Source organism: Mandrillus leucophaeus, unplaced genomic scaffold (genome assembly GCF_000951045.1).
Source record: "Mandrillus leucophaeus isolate KB7577 unplaced genomic scaffold, Mleu.le_1.0 Scaffold343, whole genome shotgun sequence".
Lineage (NCBI taxonomy): Eukaryota > Metazoa > Chordata > Mammalia > Primates > Cercopithecidae > Mandrillus > Mandrillus leucophaeus.
In genome coordinates, this window is record NW_012103621.1 from 1283382 (window position 1) to 1305684 (window position 22303).

At 51.1% G+C, this 22303-nt stretch overlaps 1 protein-coding gene across 1 annotated transcript in view; it reads right to left on the bottom strand.

The window, feature by feature from the left end:
- GRIK3 (glutamate receptor, ionotropic, kainate 3) overlaps positions 1-22303 on the bottom strand; it is a 242992-nt gene that overhangs the window by 24093 nt on the left and 196596 nt on the right. The window contains exons 11-13 of the mRNA XM_011989018.1: positions 10177-10400; positions 4449-4567; positions 1735-1952 (exon numbers count right to left, since the gene is read on the bottom strand). Of these exons, the coding sequence (XP_011844408.1) occupies positions 1735-1952; positions 4449-4567; positions 10177-10400 (561 nt within the window). The remainder of the gene's footprint in view (positions 1-1734; positions 1953-4448; positions 4568-10176; positions 10401-22303) is intronic.

Sequence of the window (22303 nt, forward strand, 5' to 3'; positions counted from 1 at the left end):
ACACATAGATGCAGACACATGTCCAAGCACAAATACACACATGTCCCCACACAGGCAGAGTTGTGCACAGGCACATGTGTGCACACACACACACATGCACATTTCCACATATTATATACTGCTACATGCCCATGTGAAGCCATGCATGTGTATACATCCTCACCTACTCACTCATAGGCAGGAACACATACAGAGTCCCATAGTGCTCCCAACATGCCTTTGATAATGCCGTTGTCTTCCCCTCACTCTAAATACACAGTAGTGACCTCTTAAGCAAGTCAACCAACATCCCTCTTGGCAACATCCAAGAGGGAAGCTCCTTTCCTCCCTCACTGTCTCTTCACTACAAGGCTGTTTCCAACCTCAAAGAGGGACATGGTGGGGGCTGGGCAGTGGGGAAGGGAGAGAGTGCTGGAGGGCTGCAGTGCCCAGGAGGTAGAAGGCTTTCCCACCCAACCCCTCTGTCACTCAGGCTGGAATGCGGTGGCGCGATCTCGGCTCACTGCAACCTCCGCCTCTGGGTTCAAGCGATTCTTCTGCCTCAGCCTCCCCAGTAACTGGGATTACAGGTGCGGCGCCACCTGTAATTTGTATTTTCAGTAGAGATAGGGTGTCACCATATTGACCAGGCTGGTCTCGAACTCCTGACCTCGTGATCTGCTCACCATGGCCTCCCAAAGTGCTGGGATTACAGGCGTGAGCCACTGTGCCTGGCCTGCCTGCAAGCTGTGTTTCAACAAGTCTTCCAGATGATCTGAATGCACACCCAGGTCTAAGAACCACTGTCGTAAAACAGGGGCTTCGAGGAAGGCAGGCCTGGGTATCACCTGGCTCCTCCAGCTGGGCGTCCTGGACAAGCCACTTAGCTGCTCTGGGACTCAGTTTCCACACATGGAAAGTAGAAATAATTCGAGTATCAGCCTCCCAGGATTTGTCACGAAGATTAAATGAGGCCCAGCATTTACTACAGGCTTGGCCTACTGTGAGATCTCAGTGGCAGTAGCTACTGTTATTACTACTTTAATTTCTGGGAGAACCTTTGCAGCTTCTGGTTCTCGGGGCCAGCCAGAGCCTCCTAAGCCCTCAGCTACTACAGTAGAAAGTGGAAAACATGAGGCCACTGAGCCAACACTTCACAGAGCAGGAGGAGCAATGAAATCATGGCCAGATACCCATTAGAACAGTCACTTGAGCAGGTGACAGGGACTTTATCTGCTGACACCAGCATTCTTAGAGTGTAACATGCTCAGTAATGTCTGTAAACACTTGTTCAAGTTCCAAACCTCCTCCCTTCCTCTCAAGATTTGGCCCTGCTGCCGTCTCCCCGACCTCAGACTAGCTTCCTCGAGATGGATGGCATTGAGATCTGAAGCCAAGGCAGGGAGCCCCCAGGGCCTGTGTGTCTGGGCCGCTCTTCCCCTGCTTCCCCCTTCTCCAGGCCCCTCTCTCCACCTGTCTCCTTCTTATGACTTAAGGAATCGTAACATGTTCACATTGCTCATCTCAGGCACAGAAACTTCTAGGATTTGTGTTGAGGCCAACCCATTTGGCCCACATCACCACAGCTCCCCAAAGTCAACTAGTCCAAACAAGGTGGGGCTGAGGCCTGGGGGATTCTGACCTATTGGCCATGCGTGGTTAGGGAAGGGCAGAGATGCCCTTTCCTCTTCTGCTCAGTAAAGGGTCTGGAGAGGATCAGCTCATGGTGCTACAATAGGAGGGAGAGGGCCTCACCTTGAAGAAGGTCATGGTGGCCCCGTCCTTGACAGCCCCATACTCGATTTTGGTTTGCTTGGCCAGGTCGTCAGCAGAGTCAATGGGTGATTCCATGCGCTCCACGGTCAGAAAGGCAGCCAGGTTGGCCGTGTAGGAAGAGATGATGATGAGCGTGAAGAACCACCAGATGCCACCAATGATGCGTGTGGACAGGGCTTTGGGCATCAGCTCAGACCCTGGGCGAAGAGAGGATATAGGCAGTCCCTTACAACATCCAGACTAGCACTGCTCAAGTCCCCTAGGTCATGGATTCCTCTGATACTCTAATGAAAGCCAAGGCCCTTTCCCAAGGCCAGTGGTTCTCAAGAGTGTAGTCTCTGGACCAGCAGCAACATCACCACCTGGAACTTGTTAGAAATGCACATTCTTGGGCCTCTCCCCAGCACTCACTGAATCAGTGATTTCTGAGGGTGGGAACCAGCAATATGTTTTGAGTAAGCTCTCCAGATGATTCTGACGCAGCTGAAATTTAAGAATCGCTCTTCTAGAACAACATACATTCACATTTCACAGGCTCATCAAAACCTCAGATGCCTAACCATAGACCACTTATGTGGTCCCAGCTTAAGAACACCTGGGAGTCAGGACCCCTGGGTTCTTGAGTGAATCCTGCTCCCAACTCTCAGTGTGATCTTATGCCTGATACTTCTCCTCTCTGCAAAATTCTGCAAAACATGAAGAATTGTCCTTCCTCTGTCCCAGCCTCACATAAATACTGTGGTGCTGCAATGATAGAATTTGAGAAGAAATTGCATTGGAAATACAAATGGTATACAAATACAAGATTGCTATGTGGTGCTTTGCAGGAGGGGAAAAAAAAACCAACACTTTTTGAAGCTCTTTGCCAAAATATATCACTTTTCTTCCCCAACCTTAGGTGTGGAGCACAATAGAGATGACACCTTCTAACCGAAGTAATTAACTAGTTGGCTTTCAAGAGATTTAAATTGTGAGTGACTCCTGAACTTTCCAGAATATTTGGACCTGCAATCTGAAAAGCGTCTGCTTTGATATGGATGATTCTTTTTTTCCTCAAAGAAGTCACTCAAGGGAGAGTTTTTCAAATACATAACTATTTTTCTCCCTCCTAATCAAAACCACACGGAGAATACATCAGGGGCCAGTGCTTTGAATAGCAGCAGGAGGTGGAAGAGGAGAAGCTATTACTGCATTGAGGGGCTTCCAGGTCTTTCCCAACTGTCACCGAACAAAGATGATGGACAAAAAAGCAAGGTGAGGCTCCAGGACACGCATTAATAGCAAGGACAGATTGAGGCACTTCCCTTGAAAGTTGCCTGTCACTTCCTAGCTGCTAGAGGCCACTGAGGCTCCGTGTCCCCTCCCAAACCGGACACTCCCAGCCTCCCCTGGTTGCTCCAAACCAGGCTTTGGGCTGCTCTCAGAGAGGGAGCAGCTTATTTGAGTCACCTGATTGGTGAGTTCTGCCAGGCTTGCCAGACCTCTGCCCAAGTCCCTGCCCTGGCCTCTGCCATGGCCGAGAGGTTTCTCACATGCAGGACAGATTTACTTTTTTCCTCTCCTCCTTCATTCAAGTACCCAGCACAGAGCCTGGCATGTAATATGGGTGCCCAGGACACATTGGGATAATGCCATTCACTCATTTGCTTGGCATTTGCTGATGGATGTCTACTGAGGACCAGGGTTTGTGAAGGTTATACACAGATGACTGAGGGACAAGGACATTTTCTCTGTCCCTTGAAGCCCCTTCCCTGCCTGCCCCTTAGGTAGGTCGCTCAGTGAAACTCTAATAGGCAGAGACTTGTCTGCACTCCCTAAGATAAGAGACTCTGGACATGGGACTCCACCTGCAGAGGCAGTGAGCACCTGGTTTGTGGCCGGCAGGACCACGGGGTGGTGTCCTTCCTGGGGGTCTTTCCTGGCTGGTGATCCCCTCTCCCTGTGCTTGCCCTCTTGCTCCCTACTGTCTCTGCATCTGACTCCCGGCAGTTAGAGCAGGTGCTCTGCTTTCTGAGATATTTGAGTAGCTGCAGATATTTCCAAAGCACACTGGCCCTCCTTCCAGAGGATGTAAGAGAATTGCATCCTTTTGTGTATCTCATCTTTGAAGCACTTGGGCTGAAGTCCCCAACTCAGCCATGATCCTTCCTACTCTCAGGAGCCTCACAGCCAAGCGGCCACGGAGTTCCATCCACCGTGTATCCTGAAGCTCTCTTAGTGCATTTCTGCCCTCCACTCCCAGGGCCACCACCAGGCTCAGGTCTTATCACCTCATTCTTGCAGTGGCTTCCCACCCAGACTCCCTGCCTCTGGTCTCCTTCCATCCACAGCTCAACCTGCTCAGCTGGATTGTGTGGTGATGAGGCCATGGGCAGGGTCAGCCGCAGCCAGCAGGGTGCTCTATGTCCATCTCAGCTGGAGCAGGTGGTGAGGGATGCATCCTGCATGCCCTGGGTTGGGTGGTTTTCTTAGCTTCAGACCCTGAGCCAGCTCCAGCCAGAGTGGAGGTGGAAGTTGGGGGTCTGGGGCAAGGGCACACACCTGGATATCTCTGTGTCTCCAATCTTCTGTTGGCTCATCAGGGTCTAAGGCTGCCCCTAGAGGTATGGGCTGGCTCTGCTGATGCCAAAGAGGCTGAAGACCCCTTGGGGAAAGGAGACCCTGGAAAAGGAGGCCGTGAGAGAGGTGCATACCTTGTTGCATCAGGGATCCCATTCCAAACCAGAAGCTGTTAAGCAGAGTGAAGTTATTTTCCACCACCTCAGAGCCAGGGTTGCAGGGGTGAGCATCGTACCACTCATAAGGGCTGAACCTGGCACAGGAGGAGAGGGACTGTCAGCCTGGGAAGCAAGGAGCATCCATGCCCCAGCAGGCAGTGGTTTAGCAAACACAGCTGTGCCAGCTGCCTCAGTATCAATATCCTCGTGGTTCTTCTGGGAGGCAGGGCAGGGGAATTTCTTCTTGTTCTTTATTGTTAGTGCCCTTTTCTGGTTATAAAGGTAATTCACCAGCATCTCGTAAAATTAAAAGTGCACATGCCCTTCAGCCTCCCAATTCTGCAACTCATGACCCATCCCAGAAAAAGCACTCTTACAGGAGCATCAAGAGAAGCACACAAGGGTGTTTATCAAAGCATTGTTTGTCATCGCAAAAACACTGGAAACCACCAAAATGTCCTTCAATAAAGGAATGATTAAATAAACTACGCCACACTGTACTGTGAAATATTATGCGGCTGCTAAAAGAGAATGAGATACTTGAGATGTGCTGGCGGGGAAAGATCTTCAACACATATTGTTGAAGATCTAAGCAATAAAAATATTAAAAGCAATGTATTAAAAGCAATAGAAAATAAGAACAATATGACCACACTTATATAAACAGATTCCTAAAGACATAACTATTCAGTGCTTTATGTATACTCATACGCAAATGTATACTAAAGGGTCTGAAAGGGTCTCTAGATAAAAAAATATCAGTGTTTACCTCTGGGGAGGGGCATCAAAACAGCAGAAGGAATTTCAGGAAGGCCAATTGCTCTATCTGCATTATATAAATTTTTAAAAGTGAGAACATGCTTTTGAGTTTTGGGCATAATAAAAAACCTTAAAACGGGAAAAAAGCAGAAGACACATTTTATAAAATATTCAGACAGTATAGACGAATACAATCTGAAAGTGAACGTACGCCAGCATCCTATCCCCTGGAGAGAACAATGCGTTATATAATTTTTTAGATTTTTGTCTTTGAATATACAAATACATATATGACAGGGAAAAAATGATTACTTAAAGCCCCCTACTGCCTTCTAAGGAAGAGGAGTCCTGATTACTGAACTGAAGGGAGTTTTTGTTCACTGCGTGAGTTCCAGTTGAGGATATCTATGTTTAAAGAAGCTTGAGGCTGGGAGCGGTGGCTCAAGCCTGTAATCCCAGCACTTTGGGAGGCCGAGATGGGCGGATCACGAGGTCAGGAGATCGAGACCTTCCTGGCTAACATGGTGAAACTCCGTCTCTACTAAAAAAACTAGCCGGGCGAGGTGGCGGGCACCTGTAGTCCCAGCTACTCGGGAGGCTGAGGCAGGAGAATGGCGTGAACCCGGGAGGCGGAGCTTGCAGTGAGCTGAGATCCGGCCACTGCACTCCGTCTCAAAAAAAAAAAAAAAAAAAAAAAGAAGCTTGAGAGCTTGAGAGGACCCTGGAAAAAGTCCCACACTGGTGGACATTGTCTCTAGGTTTGTGGGGGAGGTTTTAGGATGCTGAGAGGACACATTTGGAAGGGGAGACAAGTCCAGTGGAATTTTGTTTCATTTTTTAAAGTGCAATGCCCTTTAAGTGTGATGTTGTGACCTCTCTTTTCTGTCTCCCTTCTAAAAGCTGGAATATATAATACATTGATTACCAGTGGTCATGTGGAAAGAATTTTATTTTCATGAAGTGGGAAGATCCCTCAAATAGGAAATCCTAAAGAAAGGTTTCAAACCAAGACAGGGATCTTCAAAGGAAATGGCCACAAACTGGTTAGAGGCTCTAAAACCCACAGGGAAGAGATCTAGGATGGAGAAAGCAGAGATGAGAGGCTATTGTGAGAAGGGTTTTTGGAGAGAGCCTTTGGAGAGTTGGGTGTCCAGAGCTCCCGCTTCCTCTACCACATCGAGGGAGAGGGGCTTCCCAGGGGGCGAGGCAGCTCAGTGCCTGGTCCTGTAACTGAGCAGATGGACCCGGGAAGTGTGAAGGGCAGGGGTCGGGCTGATGGGTGCTCTGTCAGTGGAATCAGGCAAGTCCCTGCTGCACGACATTGGCCTGCAGGCCCAGACACCACCAGGCCTCAGGACGCTGGGTCCACAGTGCTTCCCCTGGACCAGATGGACCCATGCAGAAGATAGATCCAGCCCAGGCCGACTTTGACTCCCATCCTGGAAGGCAATGGGATTCCAACAGGGAGAGGCCATGGGGCACAGGCCGCTGGAGGACCAGGGGCTGAGTGGGTAGTGGGCCACGAAGGGAGGCCCTGCTGGAGGGGGCCGTGGGAAGAGCACCCACCTCTGAACACCCTGGAAGGTGGGAGGCAGACAAAATAAAGCCGATTTCTGATGAGATCTCCCGAGTCCTGTTCTTTACATGTACCAGGCACACATACACAAATATATGACATATATGATACTTTTAACAAAAAAATCCCCTATCATACCACTATACTGTCCGAGAACTTTGTTTTTCATTTAATGTTACCAGCCTCTTTTCAGGTCAGTTCTTCCAGATCTACCTCATGCTCTGTAACCACTCTGCAGGTGTTTCTAACCATGCCTTGACTGATGGGCACTTAAGCTGTCCTCTCTTTCCAACTGTGGTGCACTCTGCTGGAAAAGCATCCTTGGACACACCTCTGTGGACCCTGATGCCCAAGGGTGGCCTTGTCTTCTGGGGCTTGGCTGCAAAGGCTTTCTAGATTTGGGAGAATGCTAACGTGTGGCTCAATGGTGATGTTTCAACAGGATGAAGTTCCAGGGGTGGAACTGCTTATCATAATAAAAATACCTGGTTCTAGAATGGGCTTCTTGGCTATCAAATGCTGTTACAGGCCGGGGTCCTCACCGCCTCCTGAGAGGTGAAAGCCTGCAGGGTGCCCATTTTACAGATGCAGAGGCCACAAGGATCCTGCAGTCAGTGGGACAGAGTGTCCAGGCTCTAACTCTCCTTGGCCACAGGAGAGAAGAGGAGTGGGATGGTCGCTGGACAAGGAGGGAAGGTGTCACCTGGAGTTAATGGTAGACCTTGGATTTGTAGCTTGTGGCTGCAAGGGCTTCTCCAGTCTTGAGAGTAAACAGGAGTTAGAAGTTGACCTGGAGACACTCTGTCTCCACAGAGAAGGTTACATTCCATCCCCAGCTGGAGTGTGGAGGTGTAGACAGGGCATCCACTGTGGCCAAAGCTCTCGCTTCCCTGGTATACTCAACCCAGATTTGGCAGCAATGTGGCTCCCAGGAGCTAGATGGGCTGCTCACCCTCAGCCCTGCCTTCTGGGTCAGGCACTTAGGATCATCCCCTGTCACGAGTGCCAACTGTCCTGCTCTCTGCAGTGAGAAGGCACACCCTGGGCTCCCTTTCTGTTTCCTCCTACCTCACCAGGCATGAAGTCGAATATCTTGGTGGCAGCGAAAGGCCTTGTGCAATGCCTGGTCCCCAGAGGCGGGCCAAACAGACCAGGCCAGGCCAGTGTGCAAGATGGACAGTCCCGTGCCAACCTGGAGTTGTCCCAGAGTGGACCTGGACACCTGCCCACCCTTCCCAGGCCCTATCTCTTAGAACTGTGGGCAGCTGTGTCCAGATCTCCTTCAGCCAGCATGGTCACCGGGAGTGAAGGGGAGATGGCCGCATTCACCCCACAGATATGTTGTGCTTGATCCTGCCAGTGTTATAAAAAATTCAACTAGTGGCCACACAGAAAAACCGAGAGACATCACATAAAAATCCAAATCTCTCTCTCAAAATCATGAGCTCTGCAATTTGGCCCTGCATCTCTGCCTGGTACAACCTGTTGGAGCTGAGCAGCGGCTGCCCCCTTCAGCCGGGTGAGCTCTCCAGGGTGCCTTAGTCTCTACCACTCTCCACTGCCTATCACTATGCCTGCTTCACTCCCTTTGGCCCTGGCAGGTATTTGCGTTTGCCACCCTTCATATAAAGTTGGACCGGTCTGGGTTTGAAGCCCAACTCTGCCCAAGAAATGCCTTCTGATTCTGGGCAATTACTTAACCTCTCCAAGCCTCAGTTTCTGCTTCTATAAACTGGTGATAATTATACCCACCTCAAGAGGTGTGAGTGGTGTTGTGTGGGTGCTGGGCAAGGTGACAAGTGCACTCTGAAGCTCTTCCTAGCTCTGTGGCCAAAACTCTTGTCCCTCTCCTCTCTTCTCAGGGGTCTCCTATCATTCCAGCAGCTCTAGGAAACCCATCACTTCTAGAAAGTCTCCCAGCCTAACCTTGGGAAGGAGGCTCCCACCTTCCTAGCCAGGAGGCAGGGTGAAAGCAGGCGTGCTGGTGAAGGGCCAGGAATGAGAGGGGGATGGGACACACATCAAAAGGGCAGAGCGGATGCTGGAAAAGCCCGAAGGGGTGGGAGGACCACTGGAGCTGCTAAAAATCATGGTGTGAGCTCTGGAGAGTGGCTCCTGGCTTTCAAAGGCTTGTTAGACCATTAGAGACAAGAGGCACAAATGAAGGCCTCTCTGTGGCAGGCTTGGCTGCTGCTGTGCCCACCAGGCAGGGCGAGGCCAGCACGGCAGCTCCAGGCCTCCGGCAGCACAGGGCCTGGGGAGCAGGACATTGCATCACTCACAGCCTTCCCTTTAGTCTCTCGCAGTGTGGGAGGAGGGAGCGGAAGGGAGTGAAGTGGGGGGAGGGCGGCTTTTAAAGAAGGCTCTGGAGAAAAAAAAGGCTGAAAACGCCAAGTCGTTGGATCTCAAATTGCCTCTCCAGAGAAGTCTCTCTTTGCACTTTGTTAGGATTTAGAGAAAAAAAAGGACCAGATCAGGGGCTGGGGCTGGAGACCGGAGAGAGAAGGCAGAGGGCTCCACTGGAAAGCCGTGGGGAGCAGGCCCCAGCAGCCACCAACCCGGGGCAGGGGCGGACCACTGGACGGAGATGTGGGTCATAGACAAAAGGCTTGGTGACCCCCACAGTCAAATGCTGCAAGTGTCACCTATTGCTTGTATGACCTTGGCAAGTGGTGAGACTTTCTGAGTCTCAGGTGTCTCCTCTTCAAGGGAGGCTGTAAAGTGCAGAGCACAGTGCTTGGCAAGCACTGGGTGTTCACCAAACACTGGGCAAAACCTGTCCCCTAGTGACCTCCTCCTACCACCCACCAGCAAGGGTGCGCCGTGTCTACTTATGTGAACAACCAAATGTGCAAGCATGTTGCTAGCATGGAGCCCAGACAGGAATGTGTGTATGTGTGCCTCGTTTCTGCCTCTGGGGATGGTGTGAGTTTATTGGGCACTGTTCCCCCTACTGTTGTGGTGTGGATAGACGCATCCTGTTTTCCAAGTTCTAAGCTACCCACTGGGCCACTCAATGTCCTGAGTCTGCTGCACCAGGTGCCTGGCTCAGGTGGTGCAGCTTTGGGCAACCACTTGACCTCTTCAAGCCTGCTAATGGGACCTGAGGTGCAACTGCAGCATCTCAGGGTTATAGACACAGACCAGGGTGAGGATCAGGTGATTCAAGCCTGGGGGTGGGGAGGGACAAGGCATGGAAAGTTCCCTGAGGGATATAAAGGAATCTGAGCCATAGGGAGTAGAAGAGGAGTGGGCATAGCAGTGGCCTGAGCCTTGGGCCTTCTGTGCCAGGGGCTGAGGAGGTGAGGACCTGCCTGGCCCCTAAACCTTCAACCTTGGGCCCGACATCTGGCCAAGGAATTGCCTTACCTGGCGATGACGAAGAGGACACAGCTGACCCCCAGGTAGGCGAGGAGCACATACATCCAGATGTCTGGGGACAGGGGATTGAGGAAGGAGAAAACGCTGGGGTTGGTGCCATTGGGCTTTCGATACAGGATGCTCACACCGAGTGTCATGAAGGGCTTGGAGAAGTCGATGGCCTTCTCTCGAACATGGGTGATGGTCAGGGGGGCCACGGCCAGATCTGCCTTCTGAAATCAGACACACAGAGAGAGAGAGACAGACTGAGCAAAGTCTCAGAATAGCGAGAGACAGAACACCCTTGCTGGAGGAGAGATGAGGGTGAAGTCAGTTGTCTCAGCCCCGGGTCACTAACCGCTCTTCTGTTTCCACATTTACTAACCCTCCTTGAGGGCCAGGTCAGGGTGCTGGGGAGACAATGATGAATTTAACTTAACCTCTGCTCTCTAAGAGCTCATGGTCTTGAAGAAGAGAGTGGTGGAATAAACATGCAGAGAATGGAACTCTATTAAAGCTGTAACCCACGTGCTCCCTTCTCAAAATGGTGCTTTGTCAAATAAATACAGTTCAGTAACCCACAAACATTCAAAAATAGCTCATGCTTTTTATTTGTGTCTTTCAAAACCACAAAGAGGACATAGAACGCACCAGAATGCCTATTTAATTCTGCTTTCCTCTCCCATCTACTTCTCGACTGCTTCACCACATTCTGGATATTCTATATATCCTAAAAGCCCTCCAAACACAAGTTCGGCAAAGATAATACCCTCCTTGGGAGAAACTAGACAGGCAGGCTGGGTGCTGTGGCTCATACCTGTAATCCCAGCACTATGGGAGGCTGAGGCGGGAGGATCGTTTGAGCCCCGGGGTTTGAGAATAGCCTACATAACATAGTGAGACTCCATCTCTACAAAAAATTGAAAAGTTAGCTGGGTACAGTGGCACGTGCCTGTAGTCCCAGCTACTTGGGAGGCTGGGGTGGGAGGACTGCTTGAGGCTGGGAGGTAGAGGCTGCAGTGAGCCATGATCGTGCCACAGTACTCCAGCCTGGGCAACAGAGTGAGAGCTTGTTTCGAAAAAAAAAAAAAAAAAAAAAAAAAAAAAAGGAAACAAAAGAAGCAAATCCAGGGCCCTTATTAATAGGAGGTGGTGTGGAGCGGGAAAGAAGGGGGTGGGGTAATACTAGGAATGCTACGTTAATAAATTTTAGCCCATCACAATTTTAATAAGGGGAAGAATTCAAGTTCGATTCTTTGGTCTGAGCTTTTCCTGATTAGAAATCTAGATTCCTTCATTCCCATCCCCTCTTTCCAGGACCCCATTGGCATCCTCCCCCACGAGGCCCCAATTAAACCACTTCCTGCTTACCACAGCCCCTCCTTCAGCCCCATGCTCTGCACATCCCACACTGTTTAGGATGTCCTCTTCCTGTAGTCTCATTCCCACCACTGTCTGCCTTCCTCTGCACATCCTGCCTCTTCCAGAAACCCTCCCTCGCAGCCTCCATCTCAACTTCCATGAAGCCAGCTCTGCTCTGCTTGAATGGTGGTCTGTGCCCCATGTGATCTTGTGTCTGACCTGCTTACGTGCCTGTGAGTTCCCGAGTTCGGCTGGAGCTGGGGCGGAGTCTCTGCTTCTTTTCTCCATCCCCAAGCCCTATCTCAGCCTCTGGAATATTTGTTAATTAATAACCTTCCCCTCTGAGAGGCTGCCCCTGGGGCTTCTGTGGATATTTACATTTCAGAATGTGAACTAAGTTATCACTTCCCTTCCTCACATAGGACAGGACAGAAAGGGAGGCTGGAGTCTAACAACCAGCATTAAAGACCTTCTCGGCAAGGGAGGAACCTCCCTCTGAAACCCCTTTCCAAGGCAATACCTCTAGGTGGCCATCCTTGGTCCAACTCCATTCAACCACTCATTGTGTCATGAAATCCAACAGACACCAGGGATACAGAGCTGACCCAAAGACATGACTTCTGCCCTCATGGAGCTTACAGTCTAGTAGGGGAGATGGTCGTTAATCAAACTGTTTAATAAAGGGTATCTGCTAACAGTAGCTCTGACTTCACTCATCTTAGAACAGGAACTAGCAATCCATTCAAAATCAGATGTCAAGGAGGGCAGGGCTAGTATGGGTGGAATCGCAGCTTCTGGACAGCTCTGCAGGTGCTCCCTGCTAGGAGCAGCTGGGAAATACAACTTTGACACTGCCCACCCAATGTTTCCCCTTCTAAAGGCAGCCCCTACACCCCATCATTGACACTTGGAGTCCAAGGATTTGATGACCTTCAGAACCTGGGAAAGATGGAGGAGGAGCAGCCTATTATAAAGGCTCTTTCTTTTGTAAATGTCTGAATGTGTGAGTTGGGATTTGCCTGGCTGAAGGCAGAAGAAGAATGAACGGGGTAAGCTGCTGCCACCCCAGCTCCCGGAGTCCTCTCAGTTCAGGGTGTGTACAAAAGAAAGCAGGAAAAAAAAAAAAGAACTATTAGGGAGGGCATAGAGTGGTGAGCAAGAGACTGAGTCCCTGGTGTCATGGAGCTTCCAGTTGAGTGAGCTCTTGCTGGGGCTATAGACAGGATCCCTTGGTGGGGTGGGAGCCTGAGTGAGATACCCTGAAAGGTTCTTTTCAGTCCTAAAGATCTAGGATTCTCTGTAATGTTGACGTGACAGAGATATAGAGGGCCCTTTGATTCCAGAACTTGGCGTCCCCAAGTCCTGTCCCTTCAAAGTCCAGTCATGTGCTGCCTAACTGTCTTGGTCAACAGTGGATTGCATATACAATAGTGGTCCCATAAGATGACAATACTATTTTTGCTGCACCTTTTCTATGTTTAGATAAGTTTCCATACACAAATGCCTACAGTATTCAGTAGAGTAGCATGCTGTACAGGTGTGTACCTAGGAGCAATAGGCCATACCATATAGCTGAGGTGTATAGTAGGCGCTACCATCTAGGTGTGTGGAAGTATAGCCTATGATGTTCCAACTACGATGAAAATGCCTAATGACATTTCTTAGAATGTATTCCCGTTGTTAAGTGATGCTTGACTGTATATTGCTTTGGGAGGTTTTGTTCTCACTCCAAAGTCACTATCATTGCTCAAAATGCCTTTGGAACTCGTCTCTGGAAATGGAGTGGATTCTTGGGAAGAACCTCAAAGTCAATGGTGGTGATGAATCTTCCTTTGACTTTTGATGGCAAGTTGGATAAGAGAGTTATGGCTGGGGGACTGAGGTGTGTGTAGCCAATGATTATTCCAAAGGCTGGTGAGAAAGCTAATCACATGGCCACAGGTGATTGGCCTTCTGGCCAGCCCTTCCCCCAGATTCTCAGAGCCTTTGAAACCTCCCTGCCATTCTTCCTGCTCTTTGGTTTTAATGGGGTCAGGAGACCAAGGCATCCACAGCATTCTGTACCTACGGTGGCAAGACAACTGGCCAATATAACCTTCACTGGGAGTTTGGATCTGTGTTTTCTCTTGGGCTTCAGGAAGGCTGGAGTTCTCCACTTCGTTTCTGGTTAAGGCAGAAAATACTACATTTCACCGTTGGTTACGATTTCCCTGAAAAAGGCATTATTTTGTCCAACTTCCCTTGAAAGATGGGAACAGATGTCAAGCCTTTGCTGTTTCAGTTCATTACTCAGAATGAAAGGCCCAATCTTGGCAGGCTCTTCCCACTTGTGCAAGTTTTCTTTGAGGATGATTCATAAAATCATAGGCTGTCAGAGGTGGATGAGAGAACTTCAAGTCTATTCGAGGAATACATCTATTCCAACCCCACATTTTTTTTTAACAGAAGGAAACTGAGGCTTGAAGAGAAGCTCCTTGGTCTTTGCTATAATATTTACAGCAATCATGTCCTTGAACGACATCAAACCCCTGACTTGTACAACACTTTCATTGGTCTAATGGGTGTTTTGTTAGCTCTCCTGCCTCACCAAGGACCTTTCTGTATTATTTCTAAACCTCTGGAGCAGGCAGGATGGTCTTCCCAGGACACTACTTCATCCCCATAAGCAGCTTTCCAGTTACCAAGAATCTGTTGGGGCCCTCCTGGCTCCTCCTCCTCCCAGTCTCCTCTATCCTTGCATGAGGTCACCTGGCCCCACCCACTCTATCACACCCTTGAAAGTAAGAACAATTCAACCTGCTATAGCTCCATCTTTTGGTCCTCAGTCTCCAGATACCCTGGCTGCTGGTTGAAACCTGCCTTGTACTCCAGACTAAAACCTGGACATCTTCCTACCAGGAATGGGGTTGGGACTGTGGTCCCAGCTCTAACAACTTGTCACTGATCAGCCTTCTCTTAGGACAGGGGTCCTCCCAAAGGTCTGAGATCTGGCCTCTGACTCCCAGCTTGCTGCCTGTGTCTGGTGTCCCTGCTGCAAGCTGCCCGATTGGATTCCCAAGTATAGTCCTTACCAGATTCCTCATCTCCGTTTTCCGCCTCTTACTTGGGATCCCCATCGAACATGCCAAGCATGACTCAGTGTACTGCATATGCTGCCTATGCCTATGCCATCTTCCCAGTATCCCTGCCAGGTGGTCAACATCCTCGCCATATTCCAGATGGGGACAGGGTGGCTTAATCAGGCTAGGAGGCTCGTTTAAACTGGTAAGTGGCTGAGCCGGTACTTGGACCCAGTTCATTGTGATCTAAAAGCCCAACATTTTACCACTCTACCATGCAAGCCACATGTAGTGGATTGAATTAAGTCCCCCCACATTCTGTTCAAATACTAACCCCTGATACCGGTCAGCGTGATCTTATTTGGAAATAAGGTTTTTGCAGATGAAATCAAGTTAAAATTAAGTTATACTGAATGAAGGTGGGCCCCAAATCCAATGACTGGTGCCCGTATAAGAAGAGAAAAAGAGGAGGCCGGGCGCAGTGCCTCACGCCTGTAATCCTAGCACTTTGGGAGGCCGAGGTGGGTGGATCACTTGAGGTCAGGAGTTCGAGACCAGCCTGGCCCACATGGCAAAACCCCGTCTCTACTAAAAATATAAAAATTAGCGGGGCATGGTGGCATGCACGTGTAATCCCAGCTACTTGGGAGGCTGAGGCAGGGAAAGAATTGCTTGAACTGGGAGGCGAGGGTTGCAGTGAGAAGAGATCACACCACTGCACTCCAGCCTGGGCGACAGAACTAAAATCAAAAACAAAAAAAAAAAAAAAAAAAAAAAGAAAAAGAAGAGGAAAAGAGGATGCACAGATACACACGGAAAAGGCCATGTGATGCTGAAGGCAGAGACTGGAATAGCAGATACAAGCCAAAAGCACCAGGGACTGCCAGCCACACCAGAAGACCGGAGAGAAGCATGGAACAGGTTCTCCTTCAGAGCCTCCGAAAGGAAACAGCCCTGCTCTCACCTTCATTTCTCATTTCTGACCTCCAGCACTGGTGGTTCATGGCCATTTGATATGGCAGCTCTAGGGAACTAACATACCTGCCACTTAGACCCTGTGCAGGATGCATGGGGCTCCTTCCACAGCCTGCTGCTGTCCCCACCCTAGCACCTGTCCTACTCTGAAGGGCAAGCTTCATGGCTGGACCCACCCTGCCTTGTCCTGAGCCCAGTGTTGCATTCCCAGAGACCTGAACTTGACTCTGGCTCCTGACCATGGGGCTTCCCAGCATGCACTTCACATTACCTGGCTTGGGAGCCTTGCAGCTGCAGAAAGCTGCTGGTATACCCTTGCCACCTCCAGGTCCCTCTGCTGCTTCCACAGCTGCCTAAGTAAACCAGCCTCACTCCTGCCATGCATAAGGGACTCTTCCCCAGGGACTCTGCTGGCATCCCGCCCACCTCTCTGGTATGTGGCATCATGGAATTCACCTTCTGCTCTTTTCCCAAAGTGGTGTTTCTCCAACTAGAATCTGTCCCTATCCATGGTGCTAATTAAAGTAGGTCAGGACTTCCTAATGCCCTTAGGATAAAAAAATTCTTACTAGGGTTGCTTACAGCCATGCATGATCTAGTCCAGTGCTGTCCAACAGAGCTTCCTGCAACGATGAAAAGGTTCTCTATCTGCACTACCCAATATGGCAACTGTGGGCCACACGTGGCTGTCAAGCATTTGAAATGTGGCTGGTAAGACTAAGGAACTGAATTTATACTTTAATTGAATTTTAATTAATTAAAGCTTAAAATTAAATAACCCCCCGTGGCTGGTGGCTGCTGCATTGAAAGGCTTTCCCACATTTCTCACATTGTTCTCCCCTCCTGTCTTCCTCCCAGCCTTCCTGCAGCCCCTCTGATCCATGTTCTCTCTCTTACCTCCGGATGCTGCACATGCACTGTTCTCCACCCGGAACCTCTTCCTCCCCAAACTCTTTGTCTAGTGAATGCTGACTTCTGCTTCAGATCTCAGCCCAATCATCGCTTCCACAGACACAAGCCTCAGAGGAAATCAGGACTCCCTGGTGACTGCTCTCATCACACCAGGCACTTGTCGCTTCCAGCACTGATCACGGTTGTGATTTTAGAGGCATTGGCTGATTCTCTGGGTGTTTCCAACCCCCCCGACCATGAGCTCAGGAGAGTGAGGCCAGAGCCTGTCACCTTTTCACCGTTGTGTGCCCCATGGCTGGCACAGTGTCTGGCACATAATAGGCCTTTCGTAGAGACTCTGTGAATGAATGAGTAGGATGTTGCTGGTTTAGACGAAGCACCCAGCGAGCGTGTCCTCTGAGTCAGCTCGCAGAGCACATGGCCATTTACAAGAGGATAAAGCAAGTCACAGATGGTGTCTGTGGCTGAGCCACAGCCTTCAAGCTTAAGAACACACTGTGTCCCTGAAGGGCCCTGGACATGAACCTGACAAACCAACACCCTGAACAGTCCACACATTTGAACAGAGGGGAAACAGGTGCTAGCTCATTCATAAGTGTCAACCGATGGGTCAACTACTAGTACCTGTGATTCATTCACTGGTTTCCTGAGCTGGCAGCAGCCTCACTGCCTAACAGTGAGGAAAGATGTGTGTACCCTTCCTGGGCCTGAGAGGATATAGCCCAGTTCCTGAGACCCAGCAAGCTCCATCCCTGTGCCTCTGTCCTTCGGGAAGGATGGGTAGGTCTTCCCTGCTTCATAGACCCCATAGGGGTCCCCAGGTTGGATGCACCATGGGCTCCGTGTCCCATCACTGCAAGTTCTCTCCCCACATCTCATTCCCTGACAGTCGTATTAGCCCAGACAGGGCAGGGCCTGCCCTAGCACAGCCCAAGGGAGCTGAAGGCACTGAGCCCCCCTGCCCCCAGGCTAGGTCCCGATTATACACTCCTGTAGCCCCCGCACTGTTCCTCTGTGCCTTTATCACTATGGACTTTTTATTTGTAAGCCACTGTGGGATGCCCAGCTCCTCTGCCAGGATATACAGTCCAGGAGCGTGGGGAATGAGCTTATTTCACTCACTGATGTGTCTCTAGGGATTAACACAAAGCCTGGCACAAAGTAGGGGCTCAATCAAATTTTGCTGAAAGAATGAGCATCAAAATACCCCCAAGGGTTCTGCTTAACCCAGCCTAAGGGGCTAAGCTCTGGCCTCAGGTCCCCTGCACTAACTCCCGCCGGTTCACCTGATCCTGTCTCCTGCCTGCCTCTCTCCAGAGTTTAGAGCCTGCTGCTTGTGCCCTGGCCCCTGATGAATCCACCTGAACGTTGCTACCCCTCTTCCTTCTGACCTGTCAGTGGACCCTAGCACTGACAGCCCTCACCTGCCCTCATTCCCACCTCAGAGAGGTCTTGGTGAATCCTCAGCTCCACAGAGCTCCCCAGTCACTGCCCTGGGCAACCTGGCTGGCCTGGGAGGGTCCAGCTTTGGAGCCCATCTCTTTCCCCTGCCCCCAGGTGAGCTCCCAGCATGTCCAGCTCTAAAGAGCCCTGCTCTAGCCAGGGGCAGTGGGATTGGGTGGAGCCTTCCCTGGCACTGCAGACAGGAGTTGGGGCCAACACATGAAGGCCAGAACCAAGGTCTAGTTCCTAGTTGAGAGGAAGACGGGACACAGTGGGGGCCATGGTAGTGTTTCTTTGATAACAGATCTTCCCATCACACCTGCCAACCCACCTGGAGGCTGGGAAACCAGAGTTCACAGTGCCATGGCCATAACTGGGGTTGGGGGACAACTTCCCAAATCCATGTCCTTCTTTACCCAAACCTCATCACCAGCTTCTGCTGCATAACCAGATGCCCTTCCTGGATTCCTCTGACTGCTGCTCGTGAAGGGGACAGGGCATGGCTAGCTTCTACCTCTCAAGTCTCCAAGATCTTCCCCCAAAGTTTCCTGGGCTGGGTCACAGTGACTCCTCACTGCTCTCTGATCTACAGGACCTGTCAGCCCACGCCCCAGTCTGGGAGCCAGGGAAGCTCTTCCACCCAGCCACATTCCTTGCCCAGAACACTCGCCCTTATTGAATATTTATATCTGTTCATATGTTCACAGATAATTGCCCATTTCTTCCACTAGAGTGTAGGATCTTGAGGATCAGGGAAGGGATCCTGCCTATTTTGTTCACCCCTGTATCCACGGCTGCTATCATGGGGCCTGACTCGATAGATTTATTGAAGAAATGAATAAATCAGTCACTGGGAGCACTGGAGGTTTAAAAGAGAGCCCCCCAACAGGCGCTGTCTCAGGAGTGCCACCCTCCTGAGTTGGCAGGGCAGGGAAAGGGGAGTAGGGGAAGGGGGATAACAAGTCAGAGAGAATATCTGTGGATGACCTGCCAGCTAGCTGTCAAACTCAACAATTAGCACTGTGGCCATCGATAATGTTGGAAAACAGCACCCTGAAAAGCCCACATATATCTAAATAGATGGGGAACAGGTGCTAGAAAATTCATGTCAACCAGTGAGTCATGTCCCTGTGGTTGGCACACAGGCCTCCTGAGCTGACGGATGTCTGACAGTGAGAAAGGGCGGGTGTGCCTCTCCCAAGCCTGGGAGAACTGCCTGGTTCCTGAGTCCCCATGGGGACCAGCCTGTGCCTGTCTCTTAGGAAGGCTCCATGGGATTTCCCTGCTTCAGGGCACACTCCAAAGGATGCACCACAATCTCTATCACCATCTCTAAAAGAATCCCCTCCCCACTCCCTACATGTCCACAAGGGTGCTGTCTGTCCAGGGCCAACCCCAGCACAGTCCTGCCAGTGCTCCAGGACTCCATGCACTCAGCTACAGCCTCAGCCAGGCCCTGACCAGGTGGAGACTTCAGCAGCCTCCGCCATCCACCCAGGCATGTGTCTTAGACCTGCCTGGGACATCTCTTCCTCATTCTTCGGGTCGCAGCCTAAGAGTCACTTCCTCAGGGAAGCCTGAGGCCTTTTCTTTGGGGTTATACTCCCAAAGCCCTCTATCTTCCCTCTATCTTTGCAGCACTGGTCAAAATCTTAATGAAATCTCACTTGTCTGATTCACTGTTTGTCCCTGGAGGGTAAGGACCATGTCTGCCTGGGTCACCCCTACTCCCTAGTCCCCAGGTCTGGCACATTATCAGTCGGGGCTGGGCTCAGACCCCTCTCACGCAGACTTTCAGATCCTCTGGCTCCGGCCAACCTCACGCAGGTCCAATCTGACAGCATCTCAACGCCTGCCCAACTGGCCACCTCTGGCCTCAAGCCCTGTGGCTTCTCATAGATGCTGCTGCAAGATCCCGATTGGCTCCCATGCCCACCATGCCGAACCCAGAATGCATGGGAGTCAGGAGCCAGTGGATAAACCTGTTTTCCCTTTCTCTGCTTACCCCAAGAGATGGTCCTGAGACACACTTTGCAAGGCATTTCCAGGGGCCAGACTCATAGACTGAGAAATTAGTCGCCCTCTATGGCAACCAGCTCAATAACACATCCTTGTGTTGCTTTCTTCCTTCCTGCTCCACATCCCTTGCCCTGCCCCTCATTCTCCCCCTGGCATCACAACCCCTAATTGAGTAATGGCATAATTCCCTGCCTCAGGCTCTGCTCTGCAGGCTCCCAGGCTGAGACATTGCTCAATAAAGTTTCGTGGAATTGATGAAAGAACGAATGATCCTCAGCAGAGGAGTTTGCATGTTTCAGCTGCTCCTTCTGACCTCAGTTTCCCCCAGTACTCCATCCCTGAAGCCCTCTTGCTCTCTTACTCCTGTTTGTCTGGACCCGGATCCCTGCCAGGCGCTTTCCAGGCCTTTCCCCAGGTTGGTCTCTGCTCACTGAATTCTGGAGCTGACAGTTCTGCGGTGACTCTCCATGGGGCCGCAAGTCCCTCCTGCACCCCTCACCTGTTTCCCTGGTTTCCCCAGACAGACCCTGGAGACATCTCGAGCTCCCCCAGGGCTCCAGTTATTGCTCTGGGCAACCTGGCTGCTCCAACAAGAGTCCAGCTTTGCAGTTTCCCCTGCCCTCAACTGCCCTGTCTCCTCCAGGATTCTGACATGCCCTAGGGGAGCTCCCAGCAAGCTTTGCTTGCAAGTGTGCTGGCCCAGCCCAAAGAAGGTGGCTTGGGCAGAGCATTTCCTGGCCACACAAACAAGGGTGTGAGGCTCCTCCTGACACCCTTACATGCGGGCCAGAACCCAGATCTGCTTCCAGTTGGAAGATGGTGGGCACAGTGGGTAATGGGGTCATGGCCTTGACATGAGACCCTCCTCTCACACACCACGGCTGGGAAGCTAGCTAGTCATGACCCCACAACAACCATGCCTCTGGGCAAAGCATGCAAGCCCATGTGTTCACCCACGTATCCCTCATTCAGTGAGGCTGTTCTGTGTATGTCCAGCCCACGCCAGGTGTTGGGGCAGCAGCCAAGTTTGGCCCATCAGGTGCTCCCCATCGGTAAGAAGAGTCACACAGGGAAATGGGCACTTCTAGCTGTGCCAGTCTCCCTGGTCTGCACTCAGTGTTACTGGGAAGCAGAGGGAATGTGTGGGTGGTGCAACTTCTCCATAGGAAAGTGTACAATACGTTAAGGCTAACCGTGATGACTCCTTGTCTCCATTGTGTTCCATGCTTCATCTTGGTCCAGCCCCATCTATGAGGCAGGGAAAACTTCTTATCTGGCCATCCATACTGCAGTGAGATGTAACAACTTAGAGAGAAAAGAATGAATTTTCCGAGGCCTGCAGAGCTTTTAGGCATCCCTATTAGCCTTCCTCCTGCTCTGATGCAGGGGGCTGGGAGAGCAGCCAGGACAGAATCCTGGGTCTCTGAGGGTGAAATTTGAGAACAGGAGCACTCAAGGACCCTGCTGCGGCTGACCTTGTACCCCCAGGAGGTAACGCTTGTGCCAACTCGTGGATGCTCATTCCTCATCTCCCTTGACCTTGCGGCCAGTGACCCTACCCCCTTTCTAGTAGCCTCTCCTCCTTGGGCCTCCTTCACCTCACACTCTCCTGATTCTCCTCCTTCCCCTCCAGCCTTGCCAGCCTAGGCATCTTGTGGCTTCCACCCTTTCATCTGTGCCATTCAGGGTCCCACCCCAGGTCCTTATCTCTGCTCTCCCTGAGCAGCTCTCGTCTCCACCTCCCAGGCTCCCTGCAGAATGTGCTGATGACTCCTAGAGCTCAGCCTCCAGCCCTGCTCCTTCCTCCAAGTGCCCAGCCACAGGGCCAGCCATCTACGAGGACCCCAATCCCAACACATCCCAAATGGGTCTCACTATGTTTCCCAAATCCTCAAATTTCTCCAGGGGGCTTTTGATGTGAGCAGGACACCACCACCTCCTTAACTGAGTAGAATTCCATGCCCTGTCTGTGACGCCTCCCTTATCCCTGCCTCCTCCATCCAACCAATCGCCAGCCTAATCGGTTCCACCTGCTTGTCTGCTGGCTGTGCATCAACTTCCCTCCTTTCCTAGAGCAGCACTCTGAGTGAGGCCACCATGCTCGCCCTGCTCAGGTCCCAGCAATGGCCTTCATACTGTGTCAGGTTTGGCCCAGCAGCAGAGTGACCTTCCTCAAGTGCCAAGTTGATGTCACCCCCTGGCTCCACTTCAGTGGGCTCAAATTCTCCACAGCCCTCGGGATTAAAGTCCAGTTCCTCGGTTCAGCACCTGAGACTCTTTGAGGCCTGCCTCTTTCCCCCTTTTCCAGCAGCAGCCCTCCTCTTGGCTCCAGGCTCTCCACTCTAGGGGTTCTGCCTCTGCACTCT